The 20,452-nt window shown below is 48.6% G+C and overlaps 1 protein-coding gene across 1 annotated transcript in view; it reads right to left on the bottom strand.

Annotated features, from left to right (window-relative positions):
- The window catches only part of DNAH5 (dynein, axonemal, heavy chain 5), a 187,207-nt gene that overhangs the window by 141,242 nt on the left and 25,513 nt on the right, over positions 1-20,452 (bottom strand). Inside the window, exons 11-17 of the mRNA XM_015416182.1 lie at positions 20,071-20,286; positions 13,243-13,350; positions 6,811-6,896; positions 5,217-5,538; positions 4,032-4,238; positions 3,496-3,667; positions 1,190-1,335 (exon numbers count right to left, since the gene is read on the bottom strand). Of these exons, the coding sequence (XP_015271668.1) occupies positions 1,190-1,335; positions 3,496-3,667; positions 4,032-4,238; positions 5,217-5,538; positions 6,811-6,896; positions 13,243-13,350; positions 20,071-20,286 (1,257 nt within the window). The remainder of the gene's footprint in view (positions 1-1,189; positions 1,336-3,495; positions 3,668-4,031; positions 4,239-5,216; positions 5,539-6,810; positions 6,897-13,242; positions 13,351-20,070; positions 20,287-20,452) is intronic.

Below are 20,452 nucleotides of genomic sequence, written 5' to 3'. Positions count from 1 at the left end.
CTTGCTCTTTTCTATTAGTACGGGGGGAGGGGGGATAAGAAAGGGTGAGGATCAAAAAACAGCCTGTTTTCAAATCCGGGTCTGAGATGCAGACTGCTTGGTAGCTAAACCATAAATCATATGAACTCCTGCTCATTTATTTATTTATACTTTAGATGTATGGAGCGCCCAATCCTTGAATTCACAGGGCTCTGGGCGATGAACAACAACAGGATAAAATGCTGTCAGGCCCGGGGGTGTCTACGGGCCGTGGGGGACTGTCAGCCGTCATATGAGGAGTTCCAGGAGAGAAGCGAGAGACCGGGAGAGGCCTGGGGTTACAGCACCACCAGAACGTTCTTCCCTCGGGACTTGCAGCCATACGTCTCCCTCTGAACCGCCCAGGCTCCTGCCTCCGAAATCCTCCCCGACTCTCGCCTGCTTCCCTCCTTTTATACTCCCGCCCACCCTTGTGTCGCCTCCCCTCTCTCCCCAACGGTGTGTCATTGCTTCTCCCCCTTGTCAGTTATCCCTGCCTCCCTCTCCTTGGTGGAAGCCCCCTGGTGTTCCCGCCCCTTGTTCCGCCTTCTGCCTCTCCCCCTTGCCAGCCCCACCCTCAGGAGTCGTCCCGTGTGTGGGCGAGGTCACTCCCGGGGGTGATTCCAGGCCTCTCTCCAGCAGCGGCAAGTGATCCCTAGAGGCTTTGGAGTCGAGGGAAGGACCTCAGAGCTGGGGCCAGGCACATCCTGGCTGCGCCCTTGGCTGGCTGGGCCCGGCAGAGAATGACTCCATCGTCTTTGGCCCCAGCAGTCGCTCCAGGGGTCCCTGGGCCACCTGCCCCCGCGCCCCCACCAACACCCTCCTCAGCACTCCCAGCCGCGAGGCCTGTCCCCAACTCCAGGACTCCACGAGGCAGGCCGTCCTTCTGTGGGTGCAGGGATGGCACGGTCGGCTGCCTCCCCCGGCCAGGCAGTGCCCTGCCCAACGGGCCGGGTCCCGGGTCATTGCTGTCTTTGCCACCCTCGATGAGCCTCCGCAAGCCCGGTGCGGGAAGCGCCAGGCCCGCCGCGGGGGCCGCAGCAGGACAAATGCCTCATAACAGTGTTAAAAGTATTATATAAATTAACTTTAAATGACTCATTACATTGAAGTCTGAAGCCGTGTAAGCCAGAAATGGGTCTGTCGCCACCTCTTATCAGAACGATTATACCTTTGTCTTGCGAAGGAATTCCTCACAGGTCAGCGGCTCTTCTTCGGGGAGGCTGCAGAGGGGCGTGCTGCTCATTTCTTGAAGAACGGCATTAATGCGAAACTCTATCAAGTCATTCACACGATCGAGCAACAGTTCTAGGACAGCTGGAAGGTCAAAGAGGAGAGTGAGGACAATTAACAGGCCCCGCACACTGAGAAACCTTTGCACTGTTCCTTGTGTGCCAATATGCTAAAATGTAAGGAAGTGGTAGGAAAAGGTTTGCGTCCAATGGCCCCTTTAAGACCAACAGTTTTATTCAAGATATAAGATATTCAAGGATCTGAAGACGTGTGTGTGCACGCGAAAGCCTGCATCCAGAATAAAACTTTGTTGGTCTTAAAGGCGCCCCCACTGGATTCCAACTTAGCTCTTGCTGCTTCAGACCAACATGACGGCCCACCTGAACCTACCTGTAAGGAAGTGGCGTTATTGTTAGAAGCCAGGCTAAAGAGTCTCCCCTTAACCGAGCCACCAGCTGAGAGCCAGCTGTGGCTTTTCCCCACTATAACATCCCAAAGGGCAACTGAGGAAACATCACATTCCGTGACCCTCTTGGAAGTTCTCAGGTGTCATTCTAATCCGTGAAACACATTCTGGGGGGGAGGCGCTGGTCTGAAGCAGCAGAACAAAGTTTGAGTCCAGTGGGGGCCCCTTTAAGAACAACAACGTTTTTTTAATTCTGGGTCGAACCTTTTGTCTCAAAGGGGCCCCTGGGCTCAAACTTTGTTCTATGAAATGGTTACTCCCAGACCACGACAAAATAATGGGGGGGGGGCGCCCCCTGCAATCTGCATCAGTGATGTGGCAGGCTTAACCCTTCCCTCATCTCCCCACCACCACCACTGTTCCGAGCAACACACTTCGTGGGTGAAACAGCAGGAAGGTGTTGTTGGGTGAAGCAAACCCTCCTTCCTCTGCCCCTCCACGGCTGCCTATCAGGCCCCTCCCCTGCTGTCGCTGGCCGGCACCCTCACTGGCACCCACGTCTGGTGCTGAATGTGGGATGAGTTGTTCAGAGCACCAGTCAACATTGTTCAAGAAGCGCTCTTCTTCCCTGAAGCTCAATCCCACACACTCAGCTGGAGGTGACAGTGACGACAAAACAAAAAGGCGAATTTTGCCATGGTCTTCTCTTCCACCTGTCTCTTCTACTGACACCCCACATGCTTTATATATAAGAACATAAGAACATAAGAGACGCCAATTTTGGATCAGGCCAAAGGCCCATCCAGTCCAACACTCTGTCACACAGTGGCCAGAAATACCAGGGGCCATCAGGAGGTCCAGCAGTGGGGCCAGGACATGAGAAGCCCTCCCACTGTTGACCTCCCCAAGCACCAAGAAGACAGAGCATCACTTGCCCCAGAGCCCCTATCTATACCTTGTGGCTAATGATTAAACCCAACTGGATGCCACCAAGACTGATTGAATTACAGGCCTGCACTCCAGAAATGGTGGCAGCCAATGTTCCCTCTAAGCTGTGGAGTCTTGTGAGCAAAAATTCTTCTTTGTGAGCTACTGGCATTAAAGTTGTGAGCGAGTGATTTGGTTACTGCATAAATTAGCTTGCTCTGGAGTCATCCTCCCCAAGCTAAAACAAAACTCTGTGAGCTGGAAGCTAAAAATCTGTGAGCTAGCTCACACTAACTCAGCTTAGAGGGAACACTGGTGGTGGCTACAAGCACAGACAGCTTCAAGAGGGGACTGGGGCAGAGGTCCATGAGTGGCTCTTAGCCACAAGGTATAGCAGGAACACTCTGTCTGGGGCAGTGATGTTCTCCATTTTTTGTGCTGGGGGGGGGAAGAGGGGGGGGCTTCCGGAGTTCTGCCCCTCTGGTGGACCTCCTGATGGCACCTGGGTTTTGGCCACTATGTGACATAGAGTGTTGGAAAGATGGGCCATTGGCCTGATCCAACATGGCTTCTCTTACATTCTTATGTCTGGGGCAGTGGTGCTCTGTATTCTTGATGCTTGGGGGATAATAGAGGGAGGGCTTCTGGAGTTCTGGCCCCGCTGGTGGACCTCCTGATGGCACCTGGGTTCTGGCCACTGTGTGACAAGGAGTGTTGGCTTGCATGGGCCACTGGCCTGAACCACCATGCTTTTCTTATGTTCTTATAAGGTCTGTAAAAATTCTATCATTTGAGTCCTCATCAAAAAAGTGTAAGCGCACATTTTGGCCCCAAACATCAGAGCCACTGTGTTTCAACAAGAGGACAGTTTCCGCTTCCATTGAGAAGATCCTTGCCAACAGAAGACCTACCAATTTTATCCAGAACGTTCTGCAAATACTTCTCGATGCTCAGGGATGTCCAACTCAGTGTGGTTAAGCCAGGCTGCATGGCATCGTCCACTCTTGCCAGATGAAGCGTCGTTAACGTCTGGAGGGGAGCTGGGATCTTTGACTTCACTCTCTTGTGCTCTGACAGCATCATCTGAAATGAGGCCCAACTTCAACACACACACACAACCCAAACCCCGAGTTACGCTCTCCATATATTTTAAAAGCATGCCACTCCAAGCCTGTACTCCCCAAAAAGCTGGATGCGGCCCATCGCCATGGACTGGGGCCTTCCAATGCTTGACAGCCTCAGACAGGGCAGGAACAGGGGTGGCTCGTGAAGCCCCAGGTCAGCTGCTCTGCTGAGACGGGCTCTTCAGATTCTATTTTAAGGTAGTAAAGCGGACAGCTATCCCCCTGCCTTTAACATGAAGTGGCTTGAGGAACTCACTTAAAGGGTTGGACTTTGCCATAGAACCAATGGGGGTTATCTAAATTGTGGGGGGGGGGGGAAATACCTGCAATTTGTTGAATGTCTCTTTGTAGGTGTCGCGTTTTTGCTGGAGAGCTGCGGCGAATGGTGGGATTTCCAGCTCCATGCGTGACATGCACTCCGTTTCCCTGATCAAGGTGAGGATCTCTGGGTCGAAATTCACAAATATTTCTCCAGTCTCTGGAGCTTTCACTAATAACGATACCTTAAGTCCTGCTTTCATTAGTTCGACCTGCAGACACGTAACATGCCAGGCATTAGAGCAGAAGAACGAGCTCAGACTAGACTTTCCCAAAATCTTGCTGTACAACCAAGATGGAAGACACTTGGCATGTCACGCAGTTTCCTCAGCCAGTGGCTCTTCAGGGCCATGGGCAGAGGTCTTCTGGCGTCATTCCTGTGACTTGAGATGTGGGGATTGAGCCTGGGCCCTACTGCATGCAAAGCATTTATTTATTTATTTATTTTCACTTATACCCCGCCCTCCCCGCAAGCGGGCTCAGGGCGGCTTACATAGGCACAACTGTGCAATAAACTTTAGCATTCAGCTATGACAGTTCCCCCCCCATGGAAGATAGAAATTTATTTTATTTCAAGGTAGAAATTTATTTTATTAACCTACAGAATGCCTTTTGGATATGTTGGAGCCCCTAAGATGAAAGGGCAAAATAAACACACAATAAGAGGAACACAGTCTTATCCATCAGTCCCAAGACCTTCTGAAACAGAAGTATTTTCAGTTTTCTTCAGAAAGCCTTGAAGAGACATCTCCAGTCCCATCCCTCAGGGAAAGAAGTTCCACGGCACCCGGGGGCGGCCGTCCTCCTCACAAGTCCTCAACAATCCTACTCAGGCTTCTACGTGACAGCCCTCTCCCATTCCATAGCACTAACCCTGTCCTCCCGTAGAGCAGGAGGAAGAGGGGGGGCACCACCTTTCAGCAGCGTTGCACGTGTGGGGGAGGGAGAAGGGGGTGGGTTTTGTCCCCCCCCTCACTGCAGCTCCCTGACCTTCATGGGTGTCCCCCCCACATGGTCGGGAGTGCTGAGGAGATGGGGGCACAGCAAAGATCCAGCCCAGTTAACTGCTATGCCAAGAGGTAACAGAAAACACATTTATAGCTGTTGCAGTTGGCGGGCATCAATAATGTAATCTACAAAAAAAAAAAAATGCTCTGTGGCTGAAAGCCCCCAGCATGCCACATCATTACCTGCTGAAGCCATCCCCGGTGGTAGACAACCTCAAACTCCAGGAGGACTTTAGCCACCCGGTTATAGTTGCGGATGATGGGCCTGGCTTCCGCCGTCTGGAGAACGGTGGGATGCTGCTGGAAGAGGCTCATGGGCGACTGGATTCTGAGGAAGAGCTGCCGTGCCCACAAGATCTTGCCAGCCACAGGAGGAAGGTTGCGAGCCACCGGGGGGTCGTTCTTTTGCTTGGTGTACAGTTTAGAGACCATCTCGATGTCATGTCCGTAGTTCTGAAGGATGACCTGGTATTTGTCATCAATGCCAAGACTGGGGATTCCTAACCTACAAATGAGGAAACCACCGTCGGGAAAAACATTTTAAATGGCAGAATCCAGCATGTCAGCTCAACTCCTTGTCTCTTACTGGGTTATTCGGCCAATTCACACAACTAAACGGGTGTGTCATGAAGATAAGCTGGACATAACAGAGCCAAGCTGTCATCCTGAGGCTGTTATCTGACCACCAAAGCAGGTCAGGTCTCCTATTTTGTACCTACATCTTTATCAGTATAGTTATGTGAATGGGAGGAGGAGGAGGAGGAGGAGGAGGAGGAGGAGGAGGAAGAGGAGATTGGATTTATACCCTACCCTTCACAACACCAACAAACCTTTATTGGCATAACAACAGCATCAGCCTTAGGTACAGAGGGCCCAAAGAAGTCTCAGAGTCTCCTTCCCCTTCCCTTCCCCACAGCAGACACCCTGGGAGGTAGGTGGGGCTGAAAGAGCTCTGAAAGAACTTGTGACTGACCCACGGTCACACCAGCAGATGCATGTGGAGGAGTGGGGAATCAAACCCGGTTCAACCCAGATTAGAGTCCGCGCTCCTAACCACTACACCAAGCTGGCTCTCTTAAGCACTTTGAGTCAGCCACCAGGCAAAAACTCAAGTCACATCTTTGTTACCACCTGAAGAGAAGCAGAATTTGGACCAATATTTGAAACTTTTAAACTTCTCTGCTAGCAAGGACATTCTGTAAGCCTATGAGAGCCTCTTGAACATCATCGTATACATTGTTGCGGCTGTGCAACTAACTAGGAACAGCTATCATCATCATCATCATCATCATTATTATTAATGTTAGGTCTCACAAAGGGGAAACTGTGCCTATTCAGACTGACCATCAGCACTGCACACAAGCAGAGCCGCTTATTAAAGGCCGCGTCTCCTGTGCCTGAGCCACAGCCACTAATGGGGTAGACACTGAAGGGTGCAGGAAGGTAAATTATGCCGTTTGTGATGTATGAAGCGGAAATCAGCTCCAGTTACGACCGAGGCTATTTCTGTTTGTGAATAAACAAACTGCCACCCACAGAAGGATTCCTGCTATGCACGGAGCAGTCCAGCTTCGCAGGCCAGCAGGGACGGGTGCCGTGAAATCTCTCCTTGCTCCCGCCTAGATGTTCATCTGAGTTGACGGAAGACAGTGCCTTTTCATTCATTGTTTCTATCAGTAAGCAACACATGCAGCCCTTGACTAAAGGGTGTGTGTGTTGAGGTTACAAATCTACCAGCACTTCCTAGTTCCCAAGATCAAAGCTAACAACTTTTTACCTTTCGAATTTCTTTAGCATGTCGAGTGCTCTTTCGGTGTTGGTGATCTTTTCAAAGGTAATATCCATGAAAGTCTGTAATTGGTGCTGCAGGAGGAAAACAACGGAAGAGAGTGTGTCTGTTATGCAATCTACCCTCTTCATAGGAGCAAAGCCAGCTCCCACCATCCATCATATTCTAGTGTACCCCAGAAAAAATAATGCAGGAGGAGGTCAGACAGAAGCAGGTTTGCTTGATCCTTAATGGCTGGGAGTGCACTGGGAAGAAACCAAGTTCCACTGCAGGAACTCCTTTGCATATTAGGCCACACCCCCTTAATGTAGCCAATCCTCCAAGAGCTTACAGAGCTCTTCTTACAGGAGCTACTGTAAACTCTTGGAGGACTGGCTACATTAGGGGTGTGTCGCTTAATATGCAAATGAGTACCTGCTACAAAAAGAGCCCTGCTCGGAATGACCCGCTACTTCCTCCCTAAGAGATGAATGGTTGCCATTCATTCCTATGGGGGGGGGGAGTGAATGGCTATGGTTGGCCCCAGTGCAGTAACAGAGGCAAGACTGACCCCTCTCCTCCTGATGCCAGGGAATACCGCCTTGGCCGGCAGAGACCCTGAGAGGGGCACAGAGAGACACTGGAGCACACGGAACGCGAAGAGTTTCTTCCAGCACTTGAGCTGCCCCCATGTACATGGCCTTTTTGCTCACCACTTCTTTTACACTTGGAATATGTACATTTATGTTTCAGTTCAATGTGTACCACATTATGTATATAACGGAGGAAAGATTCAGGTGGGTGGCCGTGTTGATCTGAGGCAACAGGACCACGTTGGAGTCCAGGGGCACTTTTAAGACCGACAAAGAATGCACACAAAAGCCTCCGCCCAGAATTAAACTTTGTTTGTCTTAGAGGTGCCCCCACCGGACTCAAACTTGGTTATAATGGAAGAAAGTTAGCCTTGGGCTGGGAGGGTGGGGTATAAATCTGAATAAATACGATGATTTGTGTGACAGATTTACATCCTGGTTTTGTGTATCATGAGCAGGACCACCAAGGAGAGCAGGGGCAGAGTACAAAAAAGAAAGAAAATCAAGGTCTAGATAGGCTGGAACAGTGGGCTGAGACACACAAAATGAATTTCAATAGAGATAAGTGCAAAGTCCTACACTTAGGTACAAACAATCAAAAGCACAGATATAGAATGGGAGGGACTTGGATTGACAGCAGCACATGTGAAAGGGATCTAGGTGTTCTGGTTGATCACAAGCTAAACATGAGCCTGCAGTGTGATGTGGCTGCGAAGAAAGCTAATGCAATCTTAGGATGCGTTCACAGAAGCATTGTGTCTAAATCACGGGAGGTGGTAGTTCCACTCTGTTCTGCTATGGTCTGGGAAAGAGAAGGCTTAGAGGGGACATGATTGCAGTCTTCAAGTATCTGAAGGGCTGTCATGTAGAAGATGGAGCGGATCTATTATCTCTTGCTCTGGATTGCAAGACTACATCTAATGGGAGGGAGTCTAATACAAGGGAGTCGATACCGGCTAAATATCAGATCTAATACAAGGGAGTCGTTACCGGCTAAATATCAGGAGAAACTTCCTAACTGTAAGAGTGGTTGAGCAGTGGAACAGGCTGCCTCGGGAGATGGTGGATGCTCCTTCGCTGGACGTTTTCAAGCGGAGGAGGCTGGACGACCATCTCTCAGGTGTGTTGTAGGTATGTAGGGCTATCTTTCAGCTATGCTCCTGCAGAGTGCTGGGGGTTGGACTAGATGACCTGCGAGGTCCCTTCCAACTCTAACATTCTATGATTCTATTATTCTAAAGTCAGAATGTGTTACTGTCTGATCTACAAAAGCCTGGTAAGTCCCTTGGGAAGTGCCAAACTACACAATGCGTTAATTGGAGCATGATAATGGGGTAAAAAAGCTAAGCTAAGCTCTGCTGAGTCATGTTCCGCACACGCTGCATATGTGCCTCACAGCACAGATCTCTCAATCAGCAACTATGAAGCTGAGCTCCACAAAGGTTTTGGAGCATCTTTTCTCTAACAGAAATGTGGCATCGTGGGTCAGCGATGCCAGTATTATTCCACAAGCAGGCTCTCGGCTCAGTGCATAAGATACATAGCTGAAATCCCTCCAGAAGGGCTGTGCATCCTTTTTATTTTATTTCTTAATTTGGTCTCTACCCATTTTTGGAACAGTAGATAGGAACATATTTCTCTAGTCTGGGGGTAGAAGGGAAACACCGCACAGCAAATCACAGTCCACTTCACAGAGAAGATGTAATGCAAACACCACTATAGTTGGGAATGGGCAGTGCAAGCAGACCCGTTTCTCCCTCCCCCTCCCTTTCAAAACTAATAACAGTAGCAAATCAGCATACAACAGAATGAGGATATTTAACAGATTCAAGGACCAAAACACAGTGAAGGAAATGTTTAATTCTGGGTATAAGCTTTCGTGTGCCTGCACCTGTTCAATGGGATCTTTAAGACACGTGCAGGCACTACACGAAAGCTGATGGAGGCCGTGTCGGGCTGGGCACTGGAACACCCTAGACTGATAGTCTTGGGTGACTTCAATGTCCATGCCGACAATGCGGCCTCCACTCAGGCAGCGGACTTAGTGTCGTCCATGGTGGTGCTGGGACTCTCCCAATACGTAACGACTCCCACTCACCGGGTTGGGAACACGCTTGACGATCTTCGCAACGGGGATTACAGTGGACCGGATCACTGCCTCAGCAGTGCCATGGTCGGACCACCTTGCCCCGAGGGCCCATCTGAATGTTTCACCCTGACCCTGTTTGGGCGGCGAGCGTATTTTAGCTTGCCCACAGAGCCAGATGCGGCTTCGGATGGCTCTACGGGATCCGATGCCCCCTGGTGATTCATTAGATGAGCTCGTAGAGGATCGGCACAGCCGACTCTCTGCAGCCATCTACGAGATCGCTCCCCAATGCCCTCTGTGCCCTCGCTCCAAGCTTGCACCTTGGTACAGCCAAGAGTTGTGGCTGATGAAGCAAGGGCTAAGATGGATAGAGAGACAGTGGCAGCGGGCCCGCGACAAAGCTACAAGAACATCCTATAGGACATTTATGAGCTCCTATGAGATAGCAGTTAAAGCTGCGAAGAAAGAGTACTATGCAGCTTCAATTGCGTCTGCGAGCTCACGCCCAGCCCAATTATTTGGAATGATTCGGTCCATGATGGCACTGCCAGAAAGCAGGTCAAACGATAGAGAATTGGATATTGGCTGTGAGGCCTTTGCGAGCTACTTCACAGATAAAGTCTTGTTGCTCCACCGTGGCCTCCCCACCACAGTTGAGACAGTGAGTGAACTCGAGGCTCCATGCACGCCTTTTAGTCAGGTTATGGATCACTACAGTCCACTCAACCTAGAGGAAGTTGACAAACTACTTCTGGCTGTACACCCCACCATGTATCTCCTTGACCCGTGCCCATCATGGCTAGTGAAAGCTGGTCGCGATGGGTTTCGGGTGCCCTGGGGGAGATTATTAATAGGTCCCTCTTGGAGGGACTGTTCCCTGGGACACTTAAGGAGACAGTGGTCTGTCCCCCCCTTGAAAAAATCATCTCTGGATCCAGCTGAATTGGACAACTATCAGCCGGATACCAACTTGCCCTATTTGGGCAAGTTAATTGAGAGGGCAGTGGCAGTTCAGTTCCAGAGCTCTTTGGGTGACACGTCCATTTTAGACCCCTTCCAGTCCGGTTTTCACCCAGAACATGGGACGGAGATGGCACTGGTCGCCCTCACAGACGGCCTTCGGAAGCACCTGGATCGAGGCGGGTCAGCAGTGCTGTTGTTGTTAGAGCTGTCGCCAGTGTTCAACACAATCAACCAACAGCTACTGATCCACCGCCTCGCCAACTCTGGAGTTCAGGGGCTTGTCTTGCAATGGCTCGCATCCTTCCTTCAGGGTCGGGAACAAAGGGTGGCACTAGGGAAACAGCTGTCCTGTAGGCACCCACTGATTTGTGGAGTGCCTCAGGGGGCGGTACTTTCCCCGATGCTGCTTAACATCAATATATGTCCCCTTGCCCAGATTGCCCAGAGGCATGGGCTGGGGTGTCACCAGTATGTGGATGACACCCAGCTCTATCTGTTGTTGGGTGGCCGGTCTGACTGTACCCCAGAAGATCTGGACCTGGCGTTAAAAACTGTTGCTGGTTGGCTTAGACTGAGTCAACTGAAACTGAATCCAGTGACGACGGAGGTCCCGTGCCTGAGCCGGGGTGGCCCAAGGGTAGGGATCCCACTCCCAAATTGCAATGGGGCACAGTTGGTGCCAGCGCTAGAGGTTAGGTGTTTGGGAGTGCTCCTGTATGCCTAACAATGGAGGCCCAGGTAGCAGCCACTGCTAAGTCAGCCTTTTATCATCTTTGGCTGATCAGGCAGCTGGTTACCTTCCTCAAAAGCAACAACTTGGCAACAGTGATCCATGTGATGGTCACCTTGAGGTTAGACTACTGCAATGCTCTGTACATGGGGCTGCCCTTGTCTCAAATCCGGAAGCTGCAGCTAGTGCAAAATTCTGCGGCTGTTAATGGGTCTCTCTATATGGGAACACATCCAACCTGTGTTGAAAGCACTGCACTGCACTGGCTGCCAATAACATACCGGATTTGCTTCAAGGTGCTGGTTTTAACCTTTAAGGCCCTTTATGATCAGGGTCTGGCATACCTAAGGGATCGCCTTTTCCCATATGTTCCCCAAAGATCACTGCATTTGTGGGCCCAAAACCAGTTGGCCCTCCCAGGAGGAGGAGGAGGGAGGAGGAGGAGGAGGAGATTGGATTTATACCCCATGGCCCTTCACTACCCAAAGGAGTCTCAGAGCGGCTTACAAACTCCTTTCCCTTCCCCTCCCCACAACAGACACCCTGTGAGGGAGGTGGAGCTGAGAGAGCTCTGACAGAAATGGCTCTTTTTCAAGGACAGCTCTTATCAGAACTAGGGCTTGCCCAAGATCATCCAGCCAGGTGCCAGTGGAGGAGTGGGGAATCAAACCCGGTTCTCCCAGATTAGAGTCCGCACACTGAACCACTACACCAAACTGGCCCTCCCAGGTCCCAAAGATGCCCGGTTGGCAATAACCAGGGCCAGGGCCTTCTCGGTGGTCGCTCCGAACTGGTGGAATGAGCTCCTGGAAGAGATCAGGGCCCTGCAGATAGAGCTCTTCCACCAGGTGTTTGACTAAGGAGCTGCATCATACACCGAGGAGTGACTCTGTGCCCTGGCCTCACCATCTTCAGCCCACCTGTGCTGCATATATGTAAGTAGATAAACAGAGCTAGTGCAGGAATACTATCATCACTGCCACCTATGGAGTATTGTTCAATCCTGAAATTCTCTGCTCTTGTACTTTATCTGAATATTGTTCCAGCACTTTAGGATAACTAATCTGTTTATGGTATTAGGTTCTTTTTATGATGGATTTTAATTGCATTTATATATGCATTTTATGTAAGCTGCTCTGAGCCTGCCTCAGCGGGGAGGGCAGGATATACATCAGAAGCCTTGTGTCCGGATCACGGGAGGCGATCGTTCCACTCTGTTCTGTTTATGGTCAGGCCTCACCTGGAGTCCTGTGTCCAGTTTTGGGCATCACATTTTAGGAAGGATGTTGACAAGCTCGAGCGTGTCCAGGAGAGGGCAACCAGGATGGTAAGAGGGTTGGAGTCCAAGTCTTATGAGGAAAGACTGAAAGAGTTGGGTCTGTTTAGCCTGGGAAAGAGAAGGCTTAGAGGGGACATGATTGCAGTCTTCAAGTATTTGAAGGGCTGTCATGTAGAAGATGGAGCGGATCTATCCTCTCTTGCTCCGGATTGCAAGACTAGATCTAATGGGTGGGAATTACAAGGGAGTCGATACCAGCTAAATATCAGGAGAGACTTCCTGACTGTCAGAGTGGTTGAGCAGTGGAACAGACCACCTTGGAAGGTGGTGGATGCTCCTTCGCTGGACATTTTCAAGCGGAAGCTGGATGACCATCTTTCAGGTATGTTGTAGGTATGTAGGGCTATCTTTCAGCTATGCTCCTGCAGAGTGCAGGGGGTTGGACTAGATGAACTGCAAGGTCCCTTCCAACTCTGACATTCTATGATTCTATGAATAAATAAATAAATAAAAATAAATAAATATCTGGAATTAAACTTTGTTGGTCTTAAAGGTGCCACTGGACTAAACTTTGTTCTATTGCTTCAGACCAACACAGCTACCCCACCTGAATCCATCTTCAACTTAACCGTGCTCATTGCTTCGAAATTCTATTGTTCATCAATAAGCAAAACTACTTACATATGGTGAGGACCAAACCTACCATATGGATGAAGTATCATTTTACCCAAACAGAACTTTTAAGATTAGCAATCAAAAGAATGAAATGGGCAACTTTCAAACCTACATGCAGGTCACTTGTTTGCTTGCAAAACTCTTCGAAGTCCTGGTCAAAATCAGTTTTCCTTTGATCTAAGAAATTGTACTGCTTTTTCTTCATGGTAGTCACAATGCTCTAAATGTAAATGGGAATACAATTACAGCTGGAACGGTTGTGTCTTTAGAGAAGATGAGCATTCAGTCCTCACCAACACAGAATGCATATTTTTAGTAATTAAAAAAATATATAGTAGGTGGAATTGTAACAGAAAGAGCAAGTTTGCAGTCATTCATTTCATAAGTGAGTCACAGTTCTGTATACTGTTAGGTTCTCAGCCCACTGAGTCCTAATTTTTTATTTTTTAATTATTGCTTTCAAATAAAATAAACTTTCGAACATGCAAAAATGTGCAGCACTTTTGGAGTGTGCACTCTGATGCAACAACTTTTTTGACTGATAGTTGGAGCAGAAATAAGTGAGTCCAGAGGAGCTAAACCATGTATCATAACATTATTTTCCATTATTAAAAGGCCTCCATGCAAAGCCACTTTCAAAAAGTCATTTCACAACCACAGAACACAGCATTAACAACCCTAGGATAAGTTACCTCCCATTTTTCCTGCATTGCCGCAGCCTGTATAAATGAAAAATATATTTGTAATACGTGTTGTAAGGGTTATCGTTGCTTGGCTAAGACTATGCTGCCATTAATAGTTTTGTATTGTTTATTTGTTATTGTTGTTAAAATAAAAAATTAAATTTTAAAACAAAAAAAAGTATAATAAGATGGCTCTTTTGTTGTTCAGTCGCACAGTCGAGTCCGACTCTCCGCAACCCCATGGACCAGCTCACGCCAGGCCTTCCGGTCTTCCGCCGTCCTCTGAAGTTTGCTCAATTTCATGTCCATTGCATCTATGACACTGTCTAACCATCTCATCCTTTGCCATCCCCGTCTTCTTTGACCTTCAATCTTTCCCAGCATCAGGGTCTTCTTCTCCAGTGAGTGCTCCCTTCTCATTGGGTGGCCAAAGTATTGGAGCTTCAGTTTCATTATCTGGCCTTCCAGGGAACAGTCAGGGTTGATTTCTTTGAGGATCGAGCACCATAGTTCAAAAGAATCTATTCTTCGGCTTACTACATCAGTAACTATGAAAAGGGTTAGAATATTAAACTACAATTATGAAGGATTTCAGACAGCCTATCTATTCCATTTCAGGAACTGGTTACTAACTTTTTTTCCTGTCATTTCCGATAGGCTCATTTTAGTAACCAGCTGTTAACAGAATCTATTTATCTGTTCATGCAATGCCAGTTGTCTCCCGTTTGGGAAGTGTGTCTGAGGCATTGTTGATGCAAACTGCTTTCCTCTGGTCTTCAATCCCTTCTTCTGGATCTGAATCACTACAGTGGGCTGTGTAAAATGCCCCATAGTGCTTCCTCCAGTGATGGGGTTTTGGCGCCCTTCCCCCCCCGACGCGCAATCTCTCCTCTTTTTTTAAAAAAATGTTCTATTGGGAGCACTATAATGCTATAACAGGATGTCAAATCAGTGTCATAGCGCTCCCAATAAGATGTTTGGGGGAAAAACCTCTCAGGGAGATCATGTGCATGGAGGAAAATGGCGGGAAGAGAAAGCGACAAACTTTGAAACGGCCACAGCACTTCAGAGACAGCTCCTTACCGGAAGGGAAATGCTGTGTGAAACAGCCGTCCCTGTACCAGTTTCCTCCATGTCAGGCCAATAACGGAAACCATGCAGTTTAAAAGGGTAATGTGAAACAGACCTATATCAGACTACAATTCCCAGAATCAACTGGTACAAATGTCTTATGAACATACACAGCTGATTCATCCATATTCAGACCGCTTGCTCATGTTGTCCACTCTGACAGAAGTGATGTCATGTAGCCTTTAGGAATTGTCAGGAACACTGTGGTTTTACCACAGAGTTTCTGGCAATTCCTAGAGTTCCATGATGTCACTTCAGGGGTTTCTTGGAAATAATTTGAGGAGGATGAAGAGGAAGTAGAAGAAGAGGAGGAGGAGGATTGGATTCATACCCTGCCCTTCCCTCGGAACCCCAGAGTGGCTTCCAGTCTCCTTCCCTTCTCCCCACAACAGATACCCCACAAGGCAGGTAGGGCTGAGAGAGCTCTGAGAGAACTGCTCTTGAGAGAACAGTTCCGAGAAAACTGTGACTGGCCCAAGGTCACACAGCTGGCTGCATGTGGAGGAGGGGTGGAGAATCAAACCCGGTTCTCTGGATTAGATTCCGCCACTCTTAACCACCACACCAAATTGGCATGTTACTCCATAGCCCCCCAGGCACCCACTGGCTGCCCGGCTGTCAGCCCGAACTTAATGGGATATTTACCTCCACGCTACAACAAGCTTCAACTGCCCATTTCCACATTTCCACATTTCTTCTACTAAAGAGACAGGACATTTTTACTCCTGTCAGACCTATGCCAAACTGTGCTCTACCTTACAACCCTCCACTTACACAACTTTGTGGGAGACAGATGTATCCAAAACTATTAGACAGGAGTCAGCGAAATGGAACCTGATCACCTATGACGCTTTCTTACTCCAGGTCAGATCACGGGTCCATATACAGCCTCCTATGGGAACGGCCTTGAACTGAAATTCTGAATCTGAATGAAACTCTGATCAGAACGAAAACTGAAATCATTACGTTGTATTCGAATCTGCTGTTCAACCTCTGCCTTACATGTGTGGGCTGGTAAGTTCCATTCCATTTCGTTGTTTCTGAGGAAGAGAGTGTGCGTGCACACGAAAGCATTAAGCTTTGTTGGTCCTGAAAGTGCCCCCGCTGGACTCAAACTTTGTTCCACTGCTTCAGACCAACATGGCTGCCCCCCACCTGGATCTGCTCTGAACTGGGTCAGACTACTGATCTCTATCAAGGTCGGTGTTGCCTGCTTAGACCGACAGGGGCCCTCCGGGGTCTCAGACGTCTTCATATCCCCTTCTACCTGATTCTTTTAATCACAGATACTGGGGACTGAACCCAGGGCCCTCTGCGTGTGTCACGCAACTGGGTCTTTAAGGCCTAGGTTTTGCATTCTCCAGCAAAGTGCTAAGGCATAACTGGATCGTGGAAGACCTGCCGTGTTAGTAGTTGACAAGCACCTTTTTCCAGATTACCGGTTGCCTTAACACCGGCCGGCTGGAAACTGTCAGAACACCAGTGTGACGTTTCCAGACGCTGACAGTTGTCAGCAAGCTGCGTGGTGTGTTCTTTTCTGTATCATACATTGTGCCCTGTCCATCCCCCCCCCCCGTATTCTCATGTGTAGGTGTTTACTGTCTTTTGCTTGCTACATCTGCGGAACTGCTCAAGGTCAACCAGCTGGAGGTGGGATGAAGTTATGGCGTTGCTTTGCTTATTATGTATCCTCATGCCTGAGAACTGAACTTGTGTTTACGTTGTAGAACTGTTGTGTTCCCAAGAAATTGGGCGCTAGTTTTATCTGCATTCCCGCCAGCGGGAATTGGACTCATTGGTCCTAACCTGGTTCAAGTTCCTTTATTATGTTTCCCTATGAGGCTTGTAGTCATTCCTAACAATTCTTGTGTTCCTGATCTAACCATCGCTTTATAATAAATTTAACTTTGTTCTTCAAACGTGGATTTATTTCGAATGCATGGGGGATCGGACAACAGTTCTCAATCTAGATGGAAATGATCTAAGTCAGGATCGGTCTGTCCATTAGCCTTTGACAGCTAGTTTAGTATTTAGTTAGCAGTGAGGGACAGCCACACAAGCATTACGGGGGGCTCTTAGGAGCAAGATCCCGGGAGATGCCAGGAACCTGGCTAGAGAGTTACACATACCCTGGCAGGCAAGATGTCTGGACGTGGTGAAGGAGGCTTCAGTTTGAGAGCCAGTGGCCTGGAGGAGGAATTGTTATTCCTCGGCGAACTCAGCTTTGGCATCTGTTGCTGGAAACAAGCTGCTCAGGGTCAGTGCACCAGATAGAGAGAGCTAGGTTTGTTTTGTTGTCTTTGTTCTTTGTACACACCCTTGTCCCCTACTTCTTCACCCAAAGAGTGATTAACACATGGAATTCACTGCCACAGGAGGTGGTGGTGGCTACAAGCATGGACAGCTTCAAAAGGGAATTTAATAAGCACCTGGAGCAGAGGTCCATCAGTGGCTATTAGCCACAAGGTATAGATAGGGACTCTGGGGCAAGTGATGCTCTGTCTTCTTGGTGCTTGGGGGAGGGGGCATCAGTGGGAGGGCTTCTAATGTCCTGGCCCCACTGGTGGACCTCCTGATGGCACCTGGTATTTCTGGCCACTGTGTGACACAGAGTGTGGGACTGGATGGGCCTTTGGCCTGATCCAACATTGGCGTCTCTTATGTTCTTATGTACTTGTATGTTTTATTGTTCTGTGCTTTTTGTAAATGAATTTAATGTTGCTTTTAAAACTGATCGGAATAAGTCACTGAACCCAAAAGAACCCACACCCATGCTACCAGAGAGAAATTTAGGCACTACCAGAGATTTCCCCCCCACCAAACCGGTCTGAACATCTCAGACCTTAAGGCATAGGCCCCTGGGGATGTGACAGTGTGCAAAGCAGGCGCTCTACAACTGAGCCACAACCCCGCCCTTCAGCATGGAAGTCCTATCCTGAACATGCCTCAAACACACAGAGTACTGGTTTCGCCCTACAAGGTCCTGCTCAGGAATAGTTGCCGCTGAGATGGTTGAATCCTGTCTGTGTTGTGTCACTTTTAGAATTCACTCCTGACTGAACACTCCTCCACACAAAAAGATTTCTTGCATATGAACTGCAAGACCAGAACTCTTCTCCTTGTCTTGCCAGTTTTCCATGCACAGGAAACTCATTTTGCAATCATTCCATCACACAAGCCTCCACCTGCAGTGCAGTGTGTGGTACAGCCCCAGATACAACCAGGTCTCAGTTCTGAGCTCACCTGCTGAGCTTTAGCAAGTCACTTGATCCTAGACACCGTTCACCCACGTACGTTCATTCTTCCCTTGCAAACTGATCAAATTATATTCATGCTTGAAAGAGGACCCGCTGAGAAAGTACCACTAAGACCACTTTCATACCACCTCAACAGAGTTAGCTCATGCATTCAGATAAGAAACTGAAAGGGCCAAGAGAATCATAGGCCACAGAGCTGTGTACACACATGCACAAGTCATGCGTAGTCTCAGTAGCCCATCTGTAAAATGGGAACCTTCCTTGTGGAAAAGTGAATGAGATCAGAATGAAATTGGATAAACATACAGAGCAGAGGTCCATCAGTGGCTATAAGCCACAGGGTATAGATGGAACACACTGTCTGGGGCAGTGATTCTCTGTATTCTTGTTGCTTGCGGGCCTTCTGGAGTTCTGGCCCCACTGGTGGACCTCCTGAGGGCACCTGGTATTTCTGGCCACTGTGTGACTCAGAGTGTTGAGCTGGATGAGCCATTGGCCTGATCCAACATTGGATTCTCATATGTTCTTATGTCTGGGGTGGTGATGCTCTGTCTTCTTGGTGCTTGGAGGGGCAACAGTGGGAAGGCTTCTAGTGTCCTCCTGGCCCCACTGGTGGACCTCCTGAGGGCACCTGGTATTTCTGGCCCCTGTGTGACTCAGAGTGTTGGGCTGGATGGGCCATTGGCCTGATCCAACATTGGCATCTCTTGTGTCTTTATGACCACAAAGCATTCCATAATATTAGTTACTGTAGTCCTCTTTTTCCCCTGACCTGGATAACCCAGGCTAGCCTGATCTCATCAGATCTCAGAAGCTAAGCAGGGTCATCCCTGGTTTGTACTTGGGTGGGAGACCACCGAGGAGGTCCAGAGGGTTGCGATGCAGAAGTAGGTAACGGCAAACCACCTCTGAATGTCTCTTGCCTTGGAAAACCCCATAAGAGGTCTCCATAAGTCAGCTGTGACCGGATGGCACTTTCCACCACCAATCTTCTTTTTAGAATTTGTTTACAGAATTTATGTGGACAATGAATGGGTAAAACAGTTACTGGCTGTTAGCAAAGCAAGCCCCACGGGTTAGAAAAAAGTGATGAACCCACAGCCAACAACCCACAGAAAAAGTGATGAACCCACAGCCAACAACCCACAGCCAACAACCCACAGCCAACAACAAAGTACACACATTCAGGAACGGTAATACTTTTATTGCAGAGCCATAGATGCAGTAACATAAGCACTGTTAAGAATGGCGGCGGCCCCATGGGCATAATTGGATATAGGGTATTCGTATGCACCCCCCCCATAGCACTGGCCAATTAGGTACCCTCCCGCACACGGGATAAAGCTTGGAGACCGTTAGGTAGCTAAAGCTGAGAACCAACACTCTCCCACGGCACCTAGGAGAAACCCAGACAATACAACTCCCTCCTGCACATCTGTATAGATAAGCATTTCGGCGCAAAGCAGAACAAGCACAGAAAGGAATGCAGTAGCAATTAACCTGAAAGGAATGCAGTAGCAATTAACCAGACACAGACTGAGCTCCCCATCCCCCACGGCAGCGTAGCTGACAGGTTCCTGCTTTCACTTATCTGTAGACAGGTTTCTGTATACAATTTAATACTTCAAATCCATCACATTTGAGCATGACAGAGAACCTGTAGGAGGGAAATCCTGGTCCATGGCTTCCCCCCAACCCCAATGCCATCTCTGGCCCTCACTTATCTTCAAAATAACCCCCTACCCGCAACCCCACTAATAGGACATGATCCCATATATACAGAAATCTCATAAGCCTTCTCCTTTAAGACGTTGGCTTAGATTGTGACTTCTTTCCACGACAACTAATGATCAAATTCATTTTGCCTACCTGGAATCTAGTTGCCATAACTTCAAGTCCTTCCATCTTGGAGTCTTGTAGGACTGAATAGATTGTGACGGTGTCAAAGATTTGCATGATCTTAAGTAGACGGCGATGAAAAGTTTCAAATTTTCCAAAGATATACATCTCGCTAAAATCAAACTGTCGTTCAGATGGACTTTGCTCCAGTTTTTGTTTGGTCTTGTGAAAACAGTTTTGGTACTCCTGAAGAGCAAGAGACAAGATAGAAGCAGGAAGTAAATGGAATAAGAGCTACGGCAGCGCACATACTCGGTTTTAGCACTGATGCTTAACTGGAACCGCTGCCACTGCTAAACTGGAATGCTGAGGGGAGGGGGAAAATTCCATCCGTGTCATAGTCTAATCGTGC

Source organism: Gekko japonicus, unplaced genomic scaffold, assembly GCF_001447785.1.
Source record: "Gekko japonicus isolate JY-2015 unplaced genomic scaffold, Gekko_japonicus_V1.1 scaffold502, whole genome shotgun sequence".
In the NCBI taxonomy this organism is placed as follows: domain Eukaryota; kingdom Metazoa; phylum Chordata; class Lepidosauria; order Squamata; family Gekkonidae; genus Gekko; species Gekko japonicus.
Note: the sequence above shows the minus strand (reverse complement) of the source record. Positions and strands in the feature narration are given on the sequence as shown.